General features: G+C 25.8%; 10 protein-coding genes across 10 annotated transcripts; 5 read left to right on the top strand and 5 right to left on the bottom strand.

The window, feature by feature from the left end:
• Window positions 1–467: 467 nt before the first annotated feature.
• On the top strand, window positions 468–1,004 carry cand_029300 (uncharacterized protein; the record flags this gene model as incomplete). Its single annotated transcript, XM_067213157.1, has 1 exon — window positions 468–1,004. The coding sequence occupies one exon, from the start codon at window positions 468–470 to the stop codon at window positions 1,002–1,004; it is 537 nt and encodes a 178-aa protein (XP_067067692.1).
• Window positions 1,005–1,347: 343 nt separating this feature from the next.
• Window positions 1,348–2,175, top strand: cand_029290 (biotin-requiring domain-containing protein; the record flags this gene model as incomplete). The annotated part of the gene is made up of 1 exon (XM_067213156.1): window positions 1,348–2,175. One exon carries the CDS (start codon window positions 1,348–1,350, stop codon window positions 2,173–2,175), a length of 828 nt encoding a protein of 275 aa, XP_067067691.1.
• Window positions 2,176–2,452: 277 nt separating this feature from the next.
• On the top strand, window positions 2,453–4,795 carry cand_029280 (uncharacterized protein; the record flags this gene model as incomplete). The annotated part of the gene is made up of 1 exon (XM_067213155.1): window positions 2,453–4,795. One exon carries the CDS (start codon window positions 2,453–2,455, stop codon window positions 4,793–4,795), a length of 2,343 nt encoding a protein of 780 aa, XP_067067690.1.
• A 15-nt stretch (window positions 4,796–4,810) lies between these two features.
• On the bottom strand, window positions 4,811–7,399 carry cand_029270 (protein kinase domain-containing protein; the record flags this gene model as incomplete). The annotated part of the gene is made up of 1 exon (XM_067213154.1): window positions 4,811–7,399. One exon carries the CDS (start codon window positions 7,397–7,399, stop codon window positions 4,811–4,813), a length of 2,589 nt encoding a protein of 862 aa, XP_067067689.1.
• Window positions 7,400–7,904: 505 nt separating this feature from the next.
• cand_029260 (uncharacterized protein) lies at window positions 7,905–8,510 on the bottom strand (the record flags this gene model as incomplete). Its single annotated transcript, XM_067213153.1, has 1 exon — window positions 7,905–8,510. The coding sequence occupies one exon, from the start codon at window positions 8,508–8,510 to the stop codon at window positions 7,905–7,907; it is 606 nt and encodes a 201-aa protein (XP_067067688.1).
• Window positions 8,511–8,697: 187 nt separating this feature from the next.
• cand_029250 (uncharacterized protein) lies at window positions 8,698–11,700 on the top strand (the record flags this gene model as incomplete). Its single annotated transcript, XM_067213152.1, has 1 exon — window positions 8,698–11,700. One exon carries the CDS (start codon window positions 8,698–8,700, stop codon window positions 11,698–11,700), a length of 3,003 nt encoding a protein of 1,000 aa, XP_067067687.1.
• Window positions 11,701–12,184: 484 nt separating this feature from the next.
• Window positions 12,185–16,228, top strand: cand_029240 (helicase associated domain-containing family protein; the record flags this gene model as incomplete). Its single annotated transcript, XM_067213151.1, has 1 exon — window positions 12,185–16,228. One exon carries the CDS (start codon window positions 12,185–12,187, stop codon window positions 16,226–16,228), a length of 4,044 nt encoding a protein of 1,347 aa, XP_067067686.1.
• Window positions 16,229–16,233: 5 nt separating this feature from the next.
• Window positions 16,234–20,244, bottom strand: cand_029230 (uncharacterized protein; the record flags this gene model as incomplete). The annotated part of the gene is made up of 1 exon (XM_067213150.1): window positions 16,234–20,244. One exon carries the CDS (start codon window positions 20,242–20,244, stop codon window positions 16,234–16,236), a length of 4,011 nt encoding a protein of 1,336 aa, XP_067067685.1.
• A 180-nt stretch (window positions 20,245–20,424) lies between these two features.
• Window positions 20,425–23,511, bottom strand: cand_029220 (uncharacterized protein; the record flags this gene model as incomplete). The annotated part of the gene is made up of 1 exon (XM_067213149.1): window positions 20,425–23,511. The coding sequence occupies one exon, from the start codon at window positions 23,509–23,511 to the stop codon at window positions 20,425–20,427; it is 3,087 nt and encodes a 1,028-aa protein (XP_067067684.1).
• Window positions 23,512–23,844: 333 nt separating this feature from the next.
• On the bottom strand, window positions 23,845–26,682 carry cand_029210 (bromodomain-containing protein; the record flags this gene model as incomplete). The annotated part of the gene is made up of 1 exon (XM_067213148.1): window positions 23,845–26,682. One exon carries the CDS (start codon window positions 26,680–26,682, stop codon window positions 23,845–23,847), a length of 2,838 nt encoding a protein of 945 aa, XP_067067683.1.
• Window positions 26,683–26,818: the final 136 nt, after the last annotated feature.

Genomic DNA, 26,818 nt, shown 5'->3' with positions numbered 1-26,818 from the left:
TTGAACTTAAGGCTCCTTTTTCATCTTTAAAACCACCTACTTTCATTTGCCACAACTAAAATTCAAAACTTAAATCCTCTTATATAACGGGGTCTAACATACCTTAAATTTTAGTTAATTTAGATTTTAATTCAAATTAAATTTATAGGGCTAATTTTTTTTTTTTCCAAAATTATCTTTATCTTTAATTATAATATACTTTAAAAATACTTATGTCTATGTATATATTACAATAATAATTAACTAAGGAAAATTCAAGCCAATAACTAACTTAAAATTATAAAAAAGTCAATTAAAATATACTATTTACTTACATTTCAATATTAAATCTTAAAATTATACAAGCTCATCTTTTAACGCAATAACGATTATAAAGACATTACTTACACAAAAATAATAATAAACTAAATAAACCTTTACAAACTACTAAATAATAAAAAGGTATCCTTTCATATAGATTATCAATAATGTATTTCCCCTACTTATTCATATATTTATATATATTTACCCTTATTCCAAAACTACAAGCAACAAATATTTCAAGAAAATTTAGATCTTGTAATAAAAAACAACATACAATCCTAATAGAAGAATCTAACAAATCTAAAATACTACACAAAAATATAAATAATAAAAAATATTTTAGAGATACTAAATCGAAAAGTTTTATTACAAACTTTAAACTACAACCATCAATAAATAAGACAAATAATCCTAAAATACTACGTGATATCCAACATCTAAATATGGATACTATAAAACAAAACTTCCCAACTACTACAAATATTTTACCTGAAATATCTACTTATAAGAAAGATACAACAAAAAATTGCAAAAATCAAAGTTGTTATTATTTATACCAAATTTTAGATAATGGTATAATTCAAAGTATACAAGTACTCCCACCCCTTACCCTATTAAATACAACAAATGAAAAGATAATAAAAAGGACTCTGAGAACTAATAATATAAGTAGAAGGATTTATAATAAAAAAAACATATAGCTAATATAAGAAGATTTAATACAAAGTGTAGTTAATTTTAAAATAATACAAGTCCTAATTGACAATATTTTATATATATAGTGTTGCTTAAAATATTACCTTAAATAGATTAATATTTACATTAAATTTCGATCTTTTCTATTCTCTTCAAAATATCATATCTTTGTATATTTAAACTCTATCTCTCTATCTAATAGTATCTATTATTAATAAAAGTAACCTATTTAAAAATTAATAAATATAAGTATTCTTATAGATTGCTCTTGTGCGCGATAAAGGTCTCTTTATACAGCCACTAGTTACAACAGTACCTATATTTTAAATATGCACTTTATATGAAAATATGGCTTCTACTTTCAAACATATATCTAAAAAGAATATCTTCAATATATTAAAATATATTTATAGTTCTGGATATCCAAATAATATCAAGTTGAGAAATTATTCTATCTACTCACAAACAATACCTTTTTCTCATTTGTTAATAAATAAAAAATTTAAATCTACTATTTCATATTCAACAACTAATAATGATATTAATCAATCAAATAACATACCTAATAAATCTTATAAACTTGATGAAAATAATAATAGTAATACATCTATTATAAATATTAACAATACTAATAATGATGTAGTAGAAGAAAATATAAATCATACTAAATTATTACATCTAATGAAGGTCCCATCCGTTGGTGATACAAATATACATGGAATACTAACTGAATGGAAAGTTTTAGAAGGTGATCAAGTTATTGAAGATCAAATTATATGTACAATAGAAACTGAAGAAGTAACTATTGATATTCATTCTGAGGTATCTGGGAATATTATTAAACGTCATATAGATATAGGAAAAAAAGTTGAAGCTGGAGAACATCTTATAGATATTGAAGTAAGTAAACCATCTAAAACTTTAAATATAGTAGAAACTAAATCAAATACCCCTACAAATATGAATCTTTCATATATACCTAAGATATGCTTTGAACACAAAATTAGTAAAGAACTTAAATCAAAAATGCATACACCCTCATATAAGATAGCTATAGAAAAATTAGATAGTTCCAAACATGAGGAAATTTCTGATAATAATATTTCACTTTTAAAAAGGAAAGAGTTTACTGAAGAGGAAATAGAATTGGCAAATTTGGGTACAATAGATAAATAAGTAGAAATGTATATAAATTTGGGTTTATCCTTTTAATTTTAAACTTTGTAAAATTAATTGTAATTATAACTATTAAATTATAACTAATAAAGGCGCTAGGTAATATTATTAATAGCGCCGAATATATTTGGCATGCTTTTAGATGTAATATTGTGGTTAACTTTTTTTTTTTTCTCATTATAATATCATACTGTACGATTATATATTAAATTTATGATAATAGGCTAACTAAATAGTCACTGATATATTATATATTGATTTTGAACTGTGAAAAAAAATGATTGTGAATGTTAATCAGTTTAACGAAGAACAAATAAACACTCATGAATGGGAAAGTAATATAGCAAAAATTATTTATGGTAACTTATTATATTTAAGTAGAGAGATTAAAAACATAAATAATGAAGATCTAAAAGCTCATATACAAGATATTGAATGTCTAACTCTCTTCGAAACTTTTTTTGAACCACTTATATTCAACAAGTATATTAATAAGACTTCACCATTTAAACAAAGTGATAATTCAGATTCAGAAGAATCAGAAATTGAAGATAAATTTTCATTAAAACCAGAAACAAATAACTCACAAAAATCAAAGTCTTTAAATGAGTTACTTATTTTTGATAAGGCATCATTTAGCGAAACAAGTGATATTTTTGACTTTGTTTTAAATATTCTTTATATTGGTAGATTTAATGTTACAAGTTTTGTAATGTCTATTATAAATATAAAACAATTTTGTGAATTTACTGGTATTCCACTATGTCAATATACATGGCGTCCAATCTTCATAACTTCACTTGTTTTATCTGATAAAATGTGGGATGATAAATGTGCAAAAACTGGAGATATTGCAAAAATATTAGGTTTTTTATCACCTTGTAATTTGACATATATGGAACTACTCTTTGCAGTAAGTACTAATTGGAATTTTTTAATTGCACTTGAACCTATTAAAAATCATATTACATTCATAATGGATTTAACAGAAAATACTACTTTTCTAAACAAAGTTTTATGTTCAAAATTTTATCAATTATACTATAATGAAGAGGTTAAACAAGGTATAAGAGAAAAACCTTATCCAATCCATATAAATTTACCTGTAAAACCTAATGAAATACAGAAACCCATTGAAACTATTGGAAAATCTGAAGAATATTTGATTAAAGAACCTATACCTACAAAACTAAATATTATAGCACACAATAAGACTCCAATGCAAAATGATAATAATGAATGTTACAAAAAGAATATGAATATCCATAATAGTATTGCTACTAATATAAAACCAACTCGAAATATGAGTGTTATGAGAATAGAATCTTATAATTCAAATAGACTAACATTACAATATAATAGAGAACGTTATGAACAATATCCTCTTAATATTAGAACAAATAATACCTCAGTACAACGTTTACAATCATCTTCAAGATCTCCAAATATTAACTATTCAACTCCTATACCAAAGAATTATGAACATTTATATTATAATATAAATAATGGCAGTAAAACAAATATAAATTTAGTACCAAATATAATAAATAACTTTAGAAGAACAGTAAATGGAAATAGAGAAAGGATATCATCTTTAACACCTAATAGACAAGTGACAAATCCTCATAAACCAGAATTACAATTATTTACTAGATCTAGAAGTTTGAAATGCATGAATTCTAGTCAAGAAAAGACAATGAAGACACCTTTTGCAAATAAAGAGAATATCTTAACTTATGCAAAAAGTACGGTTAATTCTGCATTTTCATCTTTTGCAAAGTCCATTGGACTTACTCAAATAAAGCCTTCAATAATAAATAATAATTCTTTAGATAATAAAACCCAAATAAATAGCACTCCAATTACTTCAAATAATATTATCCAACATAATAATTTTAAATTTAGAGATTCAAACTACAATTTAAATAACATAACTAATTCTAGAGGAAGAAACCCTTCAGTTCCAGCTGTAAATAATTCATTTGCAAATAATTTGAGTTATAGAGAAGTATCTTGTGGAATTTCAACAGATAATAGATATGATAAATCTGTTCTTAAAAGTTTTAGATCACCTTCACAACCATTATATTCAAATAAATTGGGAAATTTAAATAATATTAATCAACCAAAAGGAGAACAATTGGGCGATATTTCAAGTAAATTAAATGTGAATAAAACTCTAGTACAGCAAATTAATAAAAATATATCACATATAAAACTAGATGATAATAATAATAATAATAATAATATATATTCAGATATATCAATTTCATTATCAAATATTTCAAATAATTTAAACTCATCACTTGCTAGTTCTAAAACTAAAGATCTAAATTTAAGATCAGGAGTACAATCAAATATAATAACTTATAATAATATCCAGAAAAAATCAACTGATAGTCCAAAACCAATTCCAACTATACTCAATAATAGAACAAAATATTTATTACAAAATATTTCTAGACCATTAGGGAATATTCCACAAAATCCTTTATTTATCAAAAGTAATTATCTTCCTACATTTAAACAAAATTTACAACCAAAAATTGTATCTTCTATCCAACGGAGATTCTTTAGTCCAAGAATTAATTCTATTGGTGTAAATAATAATTTGACCTAATTAAAAAAAAAAGAATTATTTCCTTTTATTATTAATTTCTAAAGAGTTATTATTTACTATATATGACCATATATTTGATAATATACCTTGAGTTTCATTTTTTCTTACAGGTACTGTTGTAATTGATGATGATGAAGATAAATTATAACGATTAGTTCTATAAAATAAATTATTTGGACTTGAAGTATTTAAGTTATTTATTGGAGGACATTGTAATCTTGTTGTATTGTATCTAAAAGTTCTTGTATTTATAAAATAATCTTCTTGATCTTTAAAAGTATTAGTAAAACTAGTTGGTTTTGAGTTATTTGATTCAACTAATAATAACTTCTTATTTGTTGATACTTTTAATAAAGATCTTGAACCTATTCTTTGTGTTTGAATAAATCTCTCTTTTTTTATATTATCAAACATATATCTTTGATCAAATATCTTCTCAAAATTTATCTTTGGTAATACATTATTCATTTTTCGTTCATGAATTAATGGTTTATTATTTATAGGGGATTTTGGAATATTATGTAAACTATTTATAGTATTTGGACCATTTTTTAAAGAAATTATATTATTTATTCCATTTATTGTTGGAATACTAGTAGTAATATTAGAATTTGTATTACTACTCTTTGTACTATAAAATTTTAATTCAATAATTGAATTATTATCTTCTATTGTCTTAGGATCTATCTTTTCCTTATCTTTTATATTTGCTATATTTTTAAATGATTCCTTATTCATATTCCTTTCATTCTCAATTTTTATCACTTTATATATATCCTGTCTTTTTGTAAGTGTTGATGCCATTAATGGTAAACAAGTCTTATGTGATCCTAATTCTTCACATTTCATCCATGGATGACTAATAACACTTGAAATACAATAACGTTTTTCATAATTAGGTTGAAGCATATTCTCAATCAGATTTAATACATCTGAAGAAAGTTTTGTTGCATGGATTTTCTTATATAATTCAGAATATTTACCTGCTAATATAAATCCCCAATTTGGATCTTTTGCAATTACAGATTTACCATTATATTCTAAATTCTTTGAATTTATTAATAATTTCTCAAATAAATTATTTAAAAATCCAATATTTCTATTAGATGTATTTACTTTCTTAGTAATCATTCTACATGTTTCAAATGGTTGAAATTTTGTCAAAGTATATAAAAGCATCCATCCTAAACAAAATACATCTACTTTAGTTGCATCATATAATGTATTAATCTCATATGCCTCAGGTGGACGAAATGATTTACCAAATAAAAATTCAACTTTTTGAAGATCATATTTATTATCATTTAAAAAATCTAAATTATTTCTTTGAAAATTATCTATCTTTATATTCTTATTAATACTTTTTATTTTACATGCTTGTCCTGGATCAGCAATCTTTGGTATTATTATTGAATCTCCAGGTTTCATAACATATATCACATTTTGATTTATATTATTCTTTTCACTAAACATTAATATATTTTCTAAAGATAAATCCCTCATTGCAATTCCATTATTATGTAAATGTTGTACAGCATAACAAATTTGACGAAATAACCATCTAGCCTCATTTTCTGTTAATGGTTTATTTCTTCTTCTCATTACTTCAAATAAATCATCATATTCTGCATATGGCATTTTAATAAAAGTATTTTTAAAATTATCTTGCCAAATTTCATCATATTCAACGATATTCTTATGTTTAATCATTAATTTTGCAAATGAGACTTCTGCATTAATATCCTCCATAAGTGAAGGTTTCTTTTTACGTAAATTTAGATTTAATATCTTTATAGCAATCATATTATTATTCTCATCAAATTCATACATTAATGTACTATTATCTAATAATTCACAATTATTATTAATTGTATACTTCTCTTTATTCAAATTTATAAATTTATTATTTCCCTCTAATTTATTCAAATTCTTATTTTTTGATATTTTTAATCTATATGCTAAAAAAACAGCACCATATAGTGCTTGTTGTAATTTTTTTTTAATATAGTATAATGATCTGAATGATCTTATTACTTTACCAGTAAAATATCTTACTAATTCTTCACAATTTTTAAAATATTCTGGCATCTTCTTAGTTAAATCTTTATTATCGTCAATTATTGGAACTACGTCACATTTATTACCATTCACATAAATAAATTGTAAATTTATATTATTTAATTCCAAAAAATCTTCAGTATCATTCATATTTGTATTTGTATAAAGTATTTTAATACCATTTTTATTGTTGTCTAAATTTATAGGTTTATTATTTCTATTTTCTGAAATTTCTTTATTATCTATATTTTTTAATATTTCAAGTTTTAACTCTTTATTTTCATTAACCCTTTTTGGTATTAATATTGCCTCTTTATTATTTAAAGAATTCAATTCTTTTAGATTATTAACAGAGTTATCAATTATCAATTTGCTACTATTACTATTTATCTTTATAAATGTCTTATCTGAAGGCGATAAGGAATCACAGCTTTGATAAGATGTTGTTGTAGAAAATTTACAGATATCAGTTGATTCATTCTTCCTCACTTTAGTATAAGCCGCAATATCTCCTTTTAATTCGCTTCCATATCCTTCTTTATTCATCCCGAAAATAATCAGGAATTTACATTAAAGTAGCTATAATAGTTTTATTTTTCCTTATTGCACCATTGAAATGCAAATCCCAAATTTTTATTATCTATCTAACATGCCAGTATGCTTAGACATAGGGTACCCGCTAAAGCTTAAATATACCGCCTTTTACAATTATTTTAAATCTTTAAATTTTTTTTTTTTTTTTTAAAAAAAATCCAAACTTTATTAGATTATTGTTATATGAATAATATTTTAAGAATAAGATATTCGAATTATTATTATAAACTAAAATAGATATAATTAGACTGACTAGACTAAATATAATATTGGTAAAGGTTTATTTTTTCCTAATATTTTTATATTTATATTGAAAAATTATAATATATTATTAATATATAAGATTAAGATTAAAATTTATTAATTTAAAATTATTAGATCCAAGAAAAGTCAAAGGATTATATATAATATATATATATATTTTCTCTAGATAATATTAGTATTAGTATTAGAGGATTTATTTATTCCTTTCTCTTTTTAATGCTTGAAAAAAATCAGAAATACCATTATTTCGATCATAAGTAACAGAATTAATACTTTTATTTCTTTTTTTAATAACATTATCTTTTATATTCTTATTATTTTGGATATTATCTAAAGTATAATTTGTTGAACATTTACAGGACTTTACTGTCTGTTTACAACAAGAATAACCCCATTTATTTAATTTACGATCATACCAAGAACCCCATATTTTAGAATGTCCATTAATTAAAATATCTTCATGATATAAATTATATATAACTGGTAATTTCTGTACTATAAAAGAATTATTTAACGTTCCAATTTGATATCCATATTCATTATTATCATTATCATTTGTAATTTCTAGATATCTTTCCTGTTCATATGTTTCAGATCTAAGATTTTTCAAAGTTTTTCTAAGTGTTTCAATTTCCCATTCTTTTTTTCTTTTATTTTGAAGTTCTAATTGTTTTTTCTCTATTTCATTTTGTTTTTCTTCAGCTATCCATACCTTTTCAAGATTTCTAATATTTCCAGGATGAAAAGGTTTATGATTTAAGAAAGCTGCAGCCTTATTTCCTATTTTTTGTATAAACATGGACTATCCATTTAATAGAGAGTAATTTATATAAATTTGAAAATTTAATATTAATTACAATAATTAATAATATTTAGTAAATATTAACATGGCGCTTAAATTTTGGATTTATAATTTTATTTTTTTTTTTTTTTTTTTCTTTTTTAACAATAAAAGATTTGAATATATTTTTAATATAATAGATGTAATGAAAATTAATGATAAGCAAGGATATAATATAAAATTTTTTGCTAAAGATATTAGACAATGGGTTCATAATATTGTAACTAAATATAAAACGGATGGTATATTTATTAAAATAAATTTTATGGAAAATTCAAATATTTCTTCAAATAATATACAATTAAATAAATATTGTGGCATATGTATGGATAGATTAGATTTTTTTGGTGTTGATTATTCTTTAAAATGTCTACATGTTTTATGTTGGTGTTGTATATTAAGATTACGTTATTTATTAAATTTAAGAGAATGCCCATTTTGTAAACATTCAGTTAATAAGATATTACTTACATCAAATATACAATATTTAAAATATATTGTGAATAATTCATTAGATTTTGGAGAGAAAAATGAATTTTATCCAAAATTTTTATTATCAATTAATGATAAATTATCAAAGATATTATTAGAAGATGAAGTAGATTCAATATTATTTAATGAAAAGATTGGTATATATTTTGAATCATTTGTATCTCGTTGGGCTATAGAAAGAATAATGGAAGTTAGATGTTGGATTCCAAAATGTCGTCCAAAATATTTACCATTAAATAAGAATAAATTAATAAATAATGATTTAAAATTTTTATTAGAAAGTTCAGATAATTTTAAAACTATAAGAGAATTAGGAGATCATATTTTTCGATATCATAATTTAAAATGTTGTTTTGTTTGCATAGAAAAAAGACATACAATGTTATTACCAGAGCATATGTTATATGAAGTAAATGATATTAATAGACATATGAAGAAAGGTGAACCATTGTTACAACCACCAATATTTCCACATATATTATGCCCTGTATGCCGAATTTGGTGTTTAGATAAAGATGATTTTACAGATCATGTTAAGAATGAACACTTTTCATGTAATATTTGTGAACAAAGAATAATATCAAATTCTAAAGATTTAAATGAAGATAATAATAATTATATATTTTCAAAGAAAAGAATTAATTATGTTTATAGTGATTATAATTCTTTACAAAATCATTGGAGAGATGAACATTATCCATGTGATAATGAAGATTGTATGTTTATAGTTTTTGAGAATGAATCAGAATTAATTGATCATAAAGCCACTTGTCATTCAAGAAATAGATGGAATAATATACAAATACCAATTTCAATAAATTATACAGATAGAAGTGAAATACAATATAGAAATAATAATAATAATAATATTCCATTAATGAATTTTTCAGATATTGAAACTCCAGCATTATGTTTACCAGATGAATTATGTAATGAGATTATAAAAAAACTTAGAAATGATAAATCTTTTTTATGGAGAAATATTTTATTACATGATTTGACAAGATGTATAAAGATTATAAGTGAAGAATTAGAAATTACATTAGGTTTAAAAGAGAAATGTAATGATTTTAGTTTTTGGAGTTTAGAAATGATTAATAATTTGTTTATTTCAAATGATATTATTATTAATGGAATTAAAAAGATTGGTATTTTATATAAGGATAATAAGATTTCACCTATATCATTTTTATTAGAAATAATTTTTCTTATATGGGGAAATTTAAATATTTCATTACCTAAGAGATCACTTCAAGATTTGAAGAAGCAATTCGGTAATATAGCTACTGCTCCAAATACAATAAGAATATTTTTTTCTTGTATACCTGATCCTATTAATATATTAGGAATAGATGGAATAAATTATACAAAAGTTTCTTATCAACAGATGGAGAATATTTTATTTAAGGAGATTAATTGGTCACTATTATATTCTGATATAAATACAATGATTTTAATTTCATTAATATTAGGACTTTCAGATATTGAACAACGTTCTAAACTAATTAATGGAATAAGAATATTTAAAGATGCAATCGAAAGTCAATCAATTATAATTATTCCATCTAAAAATCCGAGATTTTCTTTAAATATAACTGAAGAATTAAAACCATATATATTTAAAAAAGATGAAGAACTTGTATTAAATAATAAGATAGTTAAAGAAATGAAATATATTTGTTTAGAAAAGTTTATACAACCTAATCAAATGTTACTTACATCAGGAACATCTTTTTTAGTTGCAATGTCTTCTTTTTTTGAAATTATTTGGCCTAAAGTACAAACGATTGAAGAAATATTTAATTATCTTTTGAATAATGAAGATAAGGAGAAGTTGGATAGACAATTTTTAATATTATGTAGTTCTCAAACAATTAATGAATTAAATACTTTAGCTTTATTATATCAACATACTATTTCAATAACATCTTCAGTTACTGTAGCTGAGAAAATACTTGGACTTAGGGCTCCTTATTATCGTTTAGCAGCTAGTTTATCAGATGAGAGAAATAATAATATGAAGAGTGATTCTTTAAGTTTACGTCAATGGTGGAACTTATGTGTAAAAACATTTAATAAAGTTAATATTACAGATATTGAAGTTATAATGATATATTGTCAATGTTGTTTAAAAGTATTAAATAATTGTATAAAAAATAATATATCTAATGTAAAGAATTATAATTCTGTAATAAAGGTTGATCATAATGAAGAACCAAAGACTGTTATAGCAAGTCGTGAGATTATATATACACCTTTAAAATCAAATTCTATAAAATTTTCACAATTTAACAAAGGAAAGAATACATGGTTTTCTAATAATACATCTAGTTATTTTAATCAGAATTTAAATTTATCAAAAACATATACATCTACAAATACAACTTCAACTCAAATATTATCTAATTCTTCATCATATGCTTCGAAAGTTAAAGTTAATATTGATAGAACTTTAGAAGAATTTTCTGAAGAGAAGGATTTTGAATTAGAACAATATAATAATGAATTATTTAATAAAGAAAAGAAATTTCCAGTACTATTATCTAATAATAAGAAGAATTCAAAATCTGAATTACTTTCATGGAAATGTTCTCTATGTACATATGATAATTTACCATCTAGAAATAGATGCTTAATGTGCAATACCAAAAAGTAGTATTAAATTTATAAAATATTTGAAATTATGATTATTGGAATAAATTACTAATTTATTATAAATAAATTAATTATTTCATTATTTATCTTGGACTATTTATATTAATAAGATATGTACATTCAATTTTATAATTATTAATTAGATTTTTATTTATATAATATTAAGGATAAATAATATATATAAAAAAATATTATTAAGAGGATACAAATATTATAATTAAGGGAAAATTCGAGTAAAGATAAATATGATTTTATTTTTTGGGTATTAAAAAGAGATGAAAATTGTGATTATATGTAGTTTTTCTTTTTTTTTTTTTAAATATAAATACAAATTATTAATATTCTATTTTTAATATACTTAGTAAAATTGAGCTTAATTAGCGTGTTTAATATTTAAATTTAAGGTAATATAATGTAGATATAGCGCTTGAAATTAATAATTGGACTTTTATAAAGTGATATGCCTAGGAGTTCAACTAACTTAGATGTCTAAGAAGAATATTAAGAATCAAACTCCTATTGTGGAAATTAGCGTTAATAATATCAAAAATGGTAGGTTTCAAGAATTAAAGGAAGATATAAAGATTCCTTTATTTAATATGAAACCTTATATGAAAACTCCTAAAGTTTTATTACATACATTTTGTCAAAAAGATAAGCGTCAAAAGCCAATCTATCAGAGTCAATCTTGTAAAGGTGGGAATTTTAGATATGCTGTTATATTAAAAGATCCAAAGAATAGGGATGAGAAATCTTTAAGATTTGAGACAGTTGAGAGTTTTCAAAATAATGAATTGGCTCAACATTATGCAGCATTATTAGCACTTTGGCATTTTGAAAGTGCTCGACCATATCATAAACTTCTTCCCTATCCACTTGATGAGGTATGGAAATCTTTGAATACTAATAAACCTCTTGTTACCCGACAGAATAAATTTTTATCAGAAAAAGAAAAGATACAAAATGAAGAATTAAGAACAAGAACTCAATCAGAAAATAGAAATAAGATACTGATAATGGAACAAAAGCAAAAATTTGAGATACCAACTATGTATATGAGTAGTAATATTCGTAATAGGATAATAAATATATTAAGTAAACATATTCCAATTCTAACAGAGGAATCAAAATATAAAACTTGGCTCTTTGGTGAATGTAAACAGTTTATTGGTATACCTGATAATTTTATGTTACCTTATTTGGTTTCACTTAAAATAAGTGAGATATCAGATTATTTAAGATTAAAATATAGTAAGTATATTCCAAAGTATGTAGATGAAAATAAAAAAGTAATAATTATATCTGTTTTACTATGGCATAATATTAATAAAGATGATAAAGAGAATATAATAAAACAGGTACAATTATGTGGATTTGACAAATATAGAGTTGAAACTGCTTTAGAAATGATATTTATGGAAATGGAAAAGAAATATAGAGAATTTAAAGATATAAGTTATTTAAAGGGTGGTATTTATACAAAATTCAATACTTCATGTGACATGCATATAATTCTGGATATAAAAAAGGATTATTATCCTACATTATATATATCATGGTTATGTGAAATGTGGTTAAGTTTACATATTTGTGATAATGATTTACCTCCACTATTTACATCTAAGAAATCTCAGATAGAAATAAAAGGATATAAAGATACTTCAAAAAAAGGTAATACTGATATTTGTTGTACATTAAGTAAACAACTTAAAATACTAATTACTAAGACACATTCTGATCCTGAAAAAATACTGAGTTTTACAAAAAATGAATCTTTTAATGAATATATTGAAGATACTAACAATGAATTATCCACTAAGTCCTTTTCAGAAGCTAGTAAAAAAGAATTTAAAGCAAAAAGATATAATTATTTATCTGCTTCAATATATGCTGATAAAATTATTGAAGAAATGAAGAATAATCAAGTAATTATTTTACATGGAGAAACAGGTTGTGGGAAAACAACTCAAGTGCCAATTTTATTATATGAAGGTTTGACTCAATATACAAATAATGGATTAATATACTGTAGTGAGCCACGTCGTATGGCTGCCACTTCAATTAGTATATATCTTAATTCTGAACTGTCTATGTACTATTGTGATAAGATAGTGGGATATAAAGTTCGCTTTAAATCTAATATTACTGATAAAACGCGTATAATATACTGTACTCATGGTATATTAATAAATATTGTAAAATCAGAGCTATTAAGAATAAATTCCAACCATGAAGAAAATGACAAGCACATGAATATTCCTTTAAATTCTATTTTAATATTAGATGAGGTTCATGAGAGGTCATTAGATGTAGATTTATTACTTTTTTTTGTAAAACAACTAGTTATAAAGAGATCAGATATACGTATTGTAATAATGAGTGCATCTATTACCCTAGATGAATTTGTACGCTATTTTAAAATAAGTACAATATTAAATGAAAAAAATTGTTTACACTCAGTTAAAGTAGGGGAAATTAAACTTCCAGGTAGGACACCCTTTCCTATTGATATAAGCTATTTCCCTATAAATAAATCTGAATTAACTAATGATTCATCAAGTAATAATGAAGAACCATTAAAATATTCTAATGGTATTAATATATTTAAGAAATCACTGGATTTAGATCTTGTTGCCTCTAAGATCATTTCTATTATAAGTACTTTAAATAATAATACTGGTTCTATTCTTGTATTTGTAGGAGGCATAAATGATGTTAATAAATTAGTCGAATTGTTAAAGAATAATGAAAATAATAGGGAATTTTCAATACCACTTTATATATTACCATGTCATTCTAACTTGAGTTATGTAGAACAAAGTAAAATATTTACTACTATTAAGAATAAACGCAAAGTTATTGTATCTACAAATATTGCGGAAGTTTCATTAACTATTGAAGATATTAGATATGTTATTGATACAGGGCGTGTAAGAATACCAGTATATGACTCTAGCAAGCACTTAACAACTTTACAAGAAGTTTTCATTTCCCAATCAGAAGCTCAACAAAGAATGGGACGTGCAGGAAGAACAGCTCCCGGGAGATGTTTTCGTTTATATTCTGAATACGAACTATTAAAGCAACAAGTTACAACTCCACCTGCAGTGTTACGTCTTCCTTTACATCATATTATTCTTGATATAATTAATTATATATATTCAAGCTTTAATAACCTTAATAATAATCCCAATATAGAATCTACAATTCTTTTTGATCTGATTTACTATATTAGTGATTTTTTGACCCCTATTAAACTGTCCTCAATTGAAACATCACTCAATGAGCTTCTTAAAGTAGGAGCACTTGATAATATGATGAATATTACTCCTTTAGGGAAAATATTGAGTAGATGGCAGGTGGATTTACATATTGGAATTTTATTTGTATATGGTTTAATATTTGACTGTATTCAACCAATACTGACTATTGCTGCATTTTTAACATGTGATATTCCATGGAAACTAAAATCTGAAGACTTTTCTACTTGCCAAACTGGATGTGATTATATGATGTTTATTAAATTATTTGATTATTATATAAAAAATTATTCAATACTTAAAAAGTCTACTAAATTATCTACGTCTTTAGATCATGATTTACCATTTAATATAAAAACACTGGATTTGATGAAAATGGATATGATATGTGAAACTAGAGACCACTTCTGTCATATTTTAGGTATTGATAGAAATCAAAGTGTTATGCCAATAGATGAAATATTATCTATGTGGAGTTTAATTAGAGGTTGCATAGCTGTTTCTTTATATCCAAATATTGCAAGTATCAAACTTCCCAATACAATTAAATATGTATCGACAGGTAGTGGGAAGTTTGTAGAACAAATCCCATTTAACAAATTACATATTTTTAAGAGTAAAGCAAAATGTGTTCAAGATTACATAGATCATTTTGAAGCTAACTCTAAGGATATTAATTTAGATAACTCTATTCCTGAAAGATACTTTAACAAAGCAGACCAAATCCATATTCCAAAATATAGTGCTTTATACAACAGAATGGTGGATATTGGAACAGTACATTGTATTACTTATATGAGCCTACACAAATCTTATTTAAGTGATCAAACTATTATTAAGTTTCCAGCTCCAGTTTCTATGTACTTTCTTTTACTTTTGGCACCCTCTTCCTTAGAAATAATACCTATATCACTATTAGAAAAGATGAGTTCTTGTAAATTTGATTCAGAAAGCATAAATAACAAAGATAATACTACATACTATGGAAATTTATCAAGTGATAAAGTAATGAAAATGTCCACAAACTATATTTTGGTTGATGGATCAATATTGATAAGGTGTTCTGGACAAATACAAAGCCTTATTTGGTATCTCAGATATTTGTTACAAGAAGTTGTTCAGTATATTTGTCACATTTTAATTTCAAAGATAGTTACAGATATGGAAATTAGCTGTTTCTTAAACAAAAATATATCTAAGAATTCTAATATAAAGCATTTTACTATTGAAGATATAGAGGAATTAATTAGTATAGTTAAGCTCACTTAGTTATACTAGTTAATTACTCTATCAAAGTTTTCAGATAGTTTTTTATAGAGTTTATGGTATATTTTATGTAATTTATTTTGTAGGTTCTTTTGTCTAACAACATTTAAATATTTAGTAAATAGTTGAGATTTTTTCTGGCATGAAAATTCAATATATACTGCATAATCATTATATCTATGACTTGAAATATTATATATGTGGTTTGGAAGCTGAGCTCTAGTATATTTTGGTAGTATTATATTATTTAGGTGATATATAGTGTTGTTATAGTTTGCTTCTTTTGGATGAATGATTGCACCATTGGACATTCTTGAACAATTAGATAAATCTTCTCTTAAGGGTAGTTGGTACATTATATCTTTTATCCTTGTCATAAAGTCAATATCTTTTGTTTCGCATCGTATAAGTAATGCTACTAAGTACTTTGATGAAATTCGACTAGATTGTTGAAATATTCGTACTGGTCTACATTTAATATAAGGGAACTGAGCAACAATAGCTGCTTCACATTTACCAATATTAGGAATTATAAATAATAGTTCATTAATAAAATTGTCAAAAATAACATAACAATATATTGGTGGGTGAAATTCCAAGTTGTTTTTTTTACTAGTTCTAATAATAAGGACACTCATAGGTCTATGTTCAGATTCTATTTTAATTAAATGACGAATATGTGAATTTCTTAGAATAATTCTTTTATTTCTAAATTCAATTCTTTCATTATCAGAATTGATCACATAACAATCTTGAGATTCATGGAGATTATTATTTATATTAATGTTAGCAAGATCATTAGAATCATTCATTGAATTTATATTATTCAAAAGGTCAGCTTCTACTTCATTAATAAAAATTCTATTAAATTCATAGTATAAATATTCTATAATATGAAGGTTAATACATCTTGTACGTAGTTGATCAATGAATACTGAAGTAAAATTAAAACAGTTCCCTGTATTAGGATACCATCTTAAAATTGGATACTCATCTATCAAATTCCAAATATATCGCTTGGATCTGGTTGTATCCTCTAATGATTCATGAATATGTTTTGATCTAGGCAAATTGTAAGGTGAGATAACAAAATAATGTAATAAACTACAACTATCTCCACTATTTAACAGTAAAGTTCTAATTGTTTGAGCATCTTCTTCATACCATTCAACCATATTTTCACATATCATATAATTTATTCCTGATAACTGATTATAGCTGTAATCCTCTTTATTTCTACCTTTTTGGATAATTTCAAATATTATATTGATTGTTATAGCATATACAAAATTCAAAGAATGTCGAATAAATACTTCTAGATACTCCTTACATTTATAATATTCACTACTAGATTCTCTCAATATACTACATATAAATCCTGAAACAGCTAATAGACAAATTGGTCTTAGAGTACTGTTGTTATTTGTACATTCACATAAATTCATCATCTTTTCAAGAAGTTTGGGTAGTGATACCAAAAGAAGAAGCCTATGATAATCCAAATTTATAGGTTCTAGTCTATAAAGTGAAGTCTTGTAATTGTTTAAACTATCAAATTTTGAATCATGATCTCCACAGTCTTTTATATTTTGATGTTTCTCAATTAGAATTTGACTAGCTATGAGTTCGGATACTTTGGATACTTGATCTGGGAATGTACTCCTAAGCTGCTCTTGTATTTGAACAATTTCATTTTTAATCTTTTTTGTCTCAATATATGGAAGAAAATCACTACAATATTCAGAATGCTCTAAAAAGTACTTTTTATCGTTCAAAATTTGTTTATTTCTGTTGGAAAGCCTCCATCCTCTTGGTAAAGACTTACATCTTCTAGTTCTTAAAAAACAATCCCTTTTTTTATTTTTTATGTAATTACTCCTTTCTAAATATCTTATATTATCTGAACTTAACTGAAATTCAAGTAAAGAATGACTTTTAAAATGTTGGTTTTGCTTCAATTCATCCCAGATATTTTGGTTACTTGATTCTTTAGGAACAATATAATTAGATATATTTTTCAAAGTATTCCATAAACTACTTAATAAAGAAGATTCTATTGGTACTTGAATTGGGTTCAACTTGACCCTACTATTTTTTTCATTTTCTGCTAATAAAGGACTATTTTCGCAAATAGCATTTTTTGAATAAATCCATGAAGAATATAAATCTATAATACCACTTACAATAGAAATTTCTGTGTCATCACTGGCATTGTTTATAAGATTTATCATAGTATTATTCACTACTTCATTATCTAGATTAAGACTACCAATATCAATAAGCTTAGTCCAAATAAGGTATTGAAAAACAAAATACTTATTTTCATTATTATTCATATTAAAGAAAATTGTAAACTTGTAAAAAATATATATTGATGTTCTGTAAGACACATCTAGATCCAAATTTTTAATTTGAAATGTCATTTTATCTTTAATTAAGATATTTTGTTTACCTTTAAAAATTCCTTGAAATAGAACCATTTCAAAAATTTGGTGAGTGATAACTAATTCAATAAGTTCTGATACTTTTCTAATTCCTAAAGATAAAATATCATCAATAAATTCCAAAATGTCTTCTATGAAGTATAAGTTATCAATAAGAGGTTTCATAAAATAGTCATGATAATCTGATGATAGATTCAATATTTGAGGTGAGCTTTGTGGTGATAATTGGGATGAGATTGGTGAAATTGGAGATGAAACTCTTGAAATATTTTGAGTATTGAACATAATTTTCCCTTTTTTAATTCTATTCTCAAATATACTCTCTTCAGAATTGTTGCAAGGTTTATTTATTTGGTTTTTCCAATTGTTAATGTTAGAAATTTTTGGTGAGTTAGTTTCTTTTTTACATTCTTGAAATTCATGTTTAAAAGTGAAACTGTTTATATTTGGCCATGCAAACTCTTCGCTGCAAATGTGTTCGTCTAGCATATATATATGTCTTAATAGCATTGATATTAATGCTTGCAGTAAAGAAGCTTCTTTGTCCTGATCATTACAGTTACTTATATTGGATATACTCAATTGATCTTTTATATTTAAAAGTTCATGCCTAATCGAGGTGCTAATATATTTATATTCATGAAGTATTATACAATTTAAAATAAATTCATCCCTTGTCCTTAAAATATTTAGGATAACAGTACGACTAGTATTCCTTATCATTGGATCCTTATGATTAACATATTTGCAGGCTTTTATCCACAAACTGAACTTATTAGTTGCCTCATTGTAAAAAAATCTCGCTGTTTCATTATTCAGCAATAAAGCCATTGTCCTGAGTAGGGCAACGTAATAAGAAAGTAGTTCTTCTTCTTCATCTATGATTTGTACTTCATTTAAACATATGTGTGAGTACTCATAAGGTTCTGATACTGGATACATTTCATCTAGGAGTCTAATTACAATATTATTGCTCAAAAAGTAATATAGAGTTTGCTTTGTCTTTATATTCTGTAACAGTATAGATATTGTCTGCAGAGATTGTCTTCTACAGGTATATTCAAAAACACTATTCACTGCAATTTCAACTAGTTTATGAAGAATATTGTATTTACAAAAAACTTCAAAGTACCCTTCTTCGTTATTCTGATCTCCCCAAAGTAGAATTTCAGCTACAGATCTAATATATTCTACAACGTCACAAATTGTGTAACAAATATATTTGTCATTATTTAAATTATTATGAATTTCAATATTTTCTGAACTTATAGATAAACTTTTATATGTGAGTTTGTAATCAATAGATTCTTTATTAGGTTTTATACAATCTTGTTTAACATATATTGAAAACTCTTGATCATCTCTCTCCTCTACTTTGTACTTGTCATCTAAAACTCTGAAAGTATAATCAAATATAATTGCACAAATAAAATTAAAATTTTCGAATGTATAATTTACTTTATTTCCATTTGTTTCATTACTTCTATTCAAAAATCCCATATTTAGTGAATTAGCAAGTACAGGTGCAGCTTCATTGTAGTAGTACTTGAAGATACTCCTGAATGACTGAGCCATAATAACTAAATATCCAAGCTATTTTTCTTTAAAGTTACTTTTATTATTTTATTCCACAATTTCTCGAGGTACTGCTTATAATTTATGTCTACATCTCTGATCTATCTAATATGCTGTGAAGCATAAGTGAAATTTTTAATATAAATTCAAAAAAAGTACAACAGAATATAGATAAGTAGGTTATTTATTTATATAATTGTGGTATATATCCTCAATATATCTACAAGTTTTACATTTAGACTTTCCTTCTAAACAATCGTCTCCCTGGCTGTTATGCATCATATTTGCATATATATTTAACAACTCATTTTCTAGTCTTTCAAGTCGTAATTTATAGTAATCACTATTTAAATCAAAATTATTTTCATATTTGGTACATGAAAATAATAAGATCTCTTTTTTTGAAAGCTGATCAATTAATTCTTTATTCATATTTTTAAGATATAATATTTCATTACGTAAATTTTGTACGTATTTATGTTTAACTTTGTTGTTTGCATCAGTATAATTTAATACATCGCATTTAGGTCTAGTATAACTAGCTGCATCCACTAGTAACACAGGTGTTGAATAATTTAAATTATCGTTACAATTTCTAAGTAAGTTGCTGCAGTTACAACCTTCAAATTCCTGCAAACGCATATTTAAGGATTCCTTCTCTTTTGAAATATAAGTTATTAAATTTTCCAATGTAAATATTCTTTCTAGAAATCTCCGATTTTGATCCCTAAATTCCTCTAGATGTCCTCTAATTACATTATCCACATTACATTCTTGTGAATTATCTATTATTTCTATTCCCTTCTGATATTCTATTGAGCATTCAATTTCCAAATAATTATACTTATCTAAATTTACACATTTAGACTCCATATCTCTTATATATTGTGATATAGTTTCTATTATATATGGAAGATCAGTATCCTCACTTTTTCTAGTGCAATTATTAATAAAATCCTTTGCTTGTTCACTCCCATAAAGTAACTTTTTCAATTCAGTTATTAGCTCTATATTTCTTAAATCCCTGTTATTTATCTCAGTTATCAAAGTAGTAACCTTAGTTTCAAGTGTATTATTAAGTTCTTTTAGTTCGTTAAGATCATTCCTAGTGTTTTCTAGTAATTGGTTGCGATCTCCCAATTCAGTAAGGCATGTTGTAAGCTCTTCTTTTACCATATTCAAGTTATATTCCTTCTCATTAATAGTTTTTTTAATTCCTGATAACTTATTAAGTTCTATTTCCTTATTTTTAAGTTCGGTTTTCAAAAGATCTATAATCAAATTATTTTCTTCAGCCTTATTTGATAAATTTCTAAATTCAGAAGTTAATTCCTCCTTCCTGTCTTGAAGCTGTTTAAGTTTATTATTTAAATTATCAATTTCCTGAGAAAGTTGCATCTTCTCATTTACTGTAGTATTTCTTGTTTTTTCAAATTCAGAATTCAATCTCTCCAGTTCCTCTATTAACCTCTGATTATTAATTAACAATTCCTTACATCTACAATTTATAGTTATATCTGTCTTATTTCTTAATTCCTCCTCAACTTGAGTCAAACGACCTCGTAAACTATCGCCAATTTTTTTGCTTTCTTCTAACTCTTGAGTTAGGAGCATATTAATTTTATTTGCTTCAAAAATGTGAACTCCATATATGAGGTTAGTTTCTTTCAATTCTTCCAGCTCCTTAATAGTTGAATCGTAGTTTGAGTGTATATTAATCTTAGTTAACTCAAGTGTTGCATATTTCTTTTTCATTTCCTCAATAATTTCCTGACTTTTTTTATTTTCAGATTCAAGATTAGTCTTAAGATCTGACACCTCACTGAGTCTAACCTCATTAGCTCGATTTAGTATTTTAAGTTCATTAATCTCATTTTTTTGTTGCTGAATAATCTGTTTCTCTATCTTAAATTTGTCTATTGTCAATTCCAAATTATTAATATAAGACTTTATCTCTTTTATTTCAGTCTCATTAATGTTTAATTTATCTTTCAATTGATTATTCTCAAGTTCTATACCTTCAAACTCTTTCAATAAAGCATTTGCTTTGGAAATCTCTGCAATTTTTTGCTCTTGCTTTTCATTTAACTCACTTAATTCCTCTTTTAATTTATTATTTTCAATATTTAATTCTGAGATATTTGATTTAAGTTTTAAATTCAAATTTAATAATTCACTTCGCTCATTTGTTACTTTGTCTAATTCCTCTTGAACTAATTTATTAGTAAACTTTAATTCATCAAAGTCACTAGTTGTTACCTGATTAATATTTTCAAGTCTTGATACCTCATTATTAAGCCTTTGCTCCACTAAATGTAAATCTTGGATATCTTTTTCAAGTTGCTCATTTAGCTTCTCAACTTCAAGTAGTTTATTCTTCACATTATGATCTTCAATATACTTAATTCTTTCTTCTTCAGATATCTTCTTTTCCTTTGTTAGTTCTTCAACCTGACTCCTTAAATTTATCAGTTCCATCTGATATTCATTCATTTGTTCTAAATGAATCTCAACCTCTACACTCTTATCTAAATTAACTTTATTTTGTTCTATAAGACATCTTCCCCTATTTTGTAATTCCTTAATTAACAAATTCTGATCCTTTACTTGTTCCTTCAACAATTTGAATTCTTTTAGCTGATCGTGCAAAATATCTACTTTTCTTAAGAGTTGTATACATTGATTCTCTTTTTCAGTTAATTGTGAACACTTCAAAAGTTTCTCATTTTCACTTTTCATGTATTTTTCCTTCCATTGTTCAACAGTATTCAATTTAGTGGTACTGTTACTCTTACTTATCTTTTCTTTATTCAATAATCGACGTTTCTCATCAGAAAGTTGATTCCGTAATTCACGTATTTGCAATTTTTGATCTTTCACAATCTGTTGTAGATTCTCTAAGTCAGCTCTTTTTAAGAACTCCTGTTTATACTGTTTCTCTAATGTCGAATGCTCTCTTCTTAAAGAAGCTAGCTCTGCTTGTAACGTTGATATTAAACTCCCTCTAGGTGTGTTAGTAATTGGTAAGTAAGTTGAGTTACTAGTTGATATGGCATTTACCTGTTCTCCAGAGTTTGAGGAGTTTTCTATCTGGTTACTTATAGTATTATAATCCCCACTTTCTGCTCTTTTGCGCAGATTCCGAAGTTGTTTTTCAAGTTTGTTTTGTGAAATACTACTTGTGTCAGTTAATCCACCTAATTTTGTGAAATTCGGGAGAAACTCCAAATTCCTGGGAGAGGTTGACTGAAAGGGAGCTCTTGTCATTTTAGAAAAGAAATGCTCTATTAGAGTACACCCCTACATATATAGTCAAAGCTACAATAATTCAGAGAAGTAGTTAGCATTAGTATTTATACTAAATCCTCTAACCTACCACACAAACAAGCGGCGTGGGAGTCGCGCGGGTTCTGCCCGCTCAAGACTCTACAGCCTATGTATACTTTATAGTAAACATCATATTCATCTAGTCCACATGGGAACCTAAAAATCTGAAATGCGACTTTTCTCGAAGACCAGATTATAGGCAATCACATATATATCTCAAAAAAATCAAACAAAGACCTTTCAAAAAAGTAAGAAATTAGTAAAGGGTTTAATTTAATGCCCACCCTTGGGCTGCATATTATAATTTTGTCCACCTGGAAGATAGAGTAGCTGTGAGAGCTGATTTGGTGGTAGTTGTATATTAGGGTAAGAGGGATTATCATAATGAATATATTGATGTGACTGTAGCTTTGAATTCGTCTGCTGTGTTCTTTGAGTATTACATTGATGGCCACTCTGCTGCTGAACTTGCACATCACTTGACTGTCTATGTGGAACTAAAGAGTTGTTATCTAAGTATATATAACTACTTCTAGGGAATTGCAACTCACTATTATAGTAGGCTGGTATGTCAGAATTTAGGAATTCCTTTGCATTTGGACTATATCTATTATAAGGGTACATAGTTATATCAGAATTCCCATCTCTATATTCACTCCTGTTTGACAAGCCTAGTTGATTAGTAGCTGAATAGTTGGTGCTTCCCTGTGTAGGTAAGATCCCTTTTGATTGCATTAAGTCATTTTGCTTATTTCCAGGATTTGTGCTATCTGCTATATTATATCCATGTTGTTGGTATAGTATATTGTGACTCCTGTTATTTGCTATATGGGGAGTACTTTCACGTGGTAGTCGAGATTTTGATATACAATATGAATCATGCATTGTATTATGATATGCCATATTAGATGATGAAATAGATTTTGTAGGGAGTGTAGTTATATCAGAATGAGATTGATGAGAGTTCCCAGCTGTAACATTAGGACCATGATTTGTTCTGTCATACCCTGAGTAACTAAAACTAGCACCTGTAATATGATCTACTTTGGCAATTTTATTGGGAATATTATCATAAAAGTTGTTATCATAGGCTTGCCTAATGCTGCTACTATGATAACTAGGTAGTGTTTGAATATTTTGGTATTGTAAATTGCTTATATTCTCTATTGAGCATTGATTTGACTCTCCATGGTTATCACAGATAGTTGTACGTGAAGCAACAGTTCCCTCGCAATTTGTCAATTCACTAATATTATATGAATCTGTCTTAGAAATAGAAGAATAAGTCTGAGGTAATTCTGAATTTTCTAATTTAGTTGAGATTGTGGGATTATTTTGGGTTATTGATTTATTATTCACCAAATAGTTCTGAGGAAATCTGTTAAGAGAATTAGAAGCAATAGTATTGCTATTTATTATAGAACTTGAGCAAGATTGATATATATTTGAATTACTATTATTAGATTGAGTATATTTCTGATATTTTGACATATTACTTTGCAGTAAAAGAGGATGTTGAGTATATTTGGTAACTAATTCCCTTAAGGGAGATAAATTTATAATATCTGGGTACTCGTCTTGTAAAGTTAAGGCTAGTTTAATATGGTTCTCACCAACTCCAAGTAAGAAGCTACCATCTACAGATAAACTACTATTAAACTGAACAAAGTCGTCAGTATCAATCCCCAGTAATCTAATGTCATTAAGTGGATATTTCATAAACGCAGGATAAGGATCAATTTCCATTAAAGCTGTATCAATATCCATAATACTTTTTAGGAGTTGAATACTTTCTTTACCAATAAATCGACTTACAGATTCTCTATATTTAATAAAAGGTAGTTGTTTATCAAAAATATACCAATCATCTACAGTAGGAGTCTTAATACAAGGTTGAGTAACAAGTTGTTTCAATAGCATTGAGAAAGGATCTACCTTGTCAGCTCGAAGTCTTTCAAGGTTCTCCTTAATTCCAGTAGCATCTGCACGGCAAATGTCAGCTAGTGTAGGACCCTTAGACTGACTTGGTAAGGTGGGAGATGAAGCAGATACTGTAGGTACTTCTTTGTTGTTACAGATACTAGAATTGCCACCACCTTGAATATATATATTATGATTAGTACTTCTCTTATTTATATCAGATATATTGCTTGAATCACGATCTGAATTTCTAAGTGACCATGGAGAATGTGAAGAAGATAACCTTGTTTCCATTCTCCTTGTTACCATAGATCTGTGATTTGAAGGATTTGGTGATTCTTGGGCTGGAGGTGATGTAGGTGTAGGAGTCCATATTGGTTGTGGTTCTGCTTCTGAATCACTTTCTATTTCACCTAACCTTTTCTTCTCTTCATACTCCTCAATATTTTTAAAAGATTGAAGATATTTATTACGACTTGCCTCCTTACTTTTATCCCAAGTTTCTTCCAATATTAGACCCATCCTGTATACAACTGTCCCAATTCTATTATAGGTATAGCAGTTGGTAATAATTAGTCTTATATCACTTTCAAAAGACTCAAAATCCTTATATTCTTCTTGAACAACTTTATTTCTCATTGTTGAAAAGTCCATAGGATTTTTAATAACCTGGTAATAGTCAGGAACTAACTCAACATTTACTGGTTCAGCAAATATTTGTTGACGATCTCTTTTATATAATCTACGTACAATTTCTAAAAGAATTTCATTAGGTCTTTTAGGTCTCTTAACTTTCAAAGGTTTATTTTGTTTTACTTCTACAGATTCCTCTATCTCTAAGGGTCTTATTCTAGGTCGACCTCGCTTTCCCTTGGGTTTATCATCATCAGCCCATATTGAGGTTATCCCAACTAATCCAGATAAGCCAACATCACCTCTATTTAGATTACGAGGTGGTCTACCACGTCCACGTGGGATCTTTATTTCAGGAGCAGCTACTGCTGCTATAGTTGCGCTATTATCGATGCTATTTATATTTTCCGATTGCTTTGTTGTGTTATCAGTTAGTCCTGTCCCCTGTTTATCCTCTATAGTTTCATCTTGTAGTTCCTTATCATATATAAGATCCTTTTCTTTTTGCACCTCCTTTTCTCTAGTATTTGCATCTTCTTCAGTAATATTTTCAGTCATTTCCAAACTTCTAATATACTGTCTCTATTTAAGGTCTTTCTAGATGCAAACCTCAATAATTCCTTAATACTGGCAGAACATAAAATCCATCAACTAATTACTTTAAAGTCTTGATCTTTAGTCTATGTTAATTACT

The sequence above is a fragment of the Cryptosporidium andersoni genome, assembly GCF_001865355.1.
Source record: "Cryptosporidium andersoni isolate 30847 chromosome Unknown contig_69, whole genome shotgun sequence".
Lineage (NCBI taxonomy): Eukaryota > Apicomplexa > Conoidasida > Eucoccidiorida > Cryptosporidiidae > Cryptosporidium > Cryptosporidium andersoni.
This window is presented reverse-complemented; position numbering and strand designations above follow the sequence as displayed.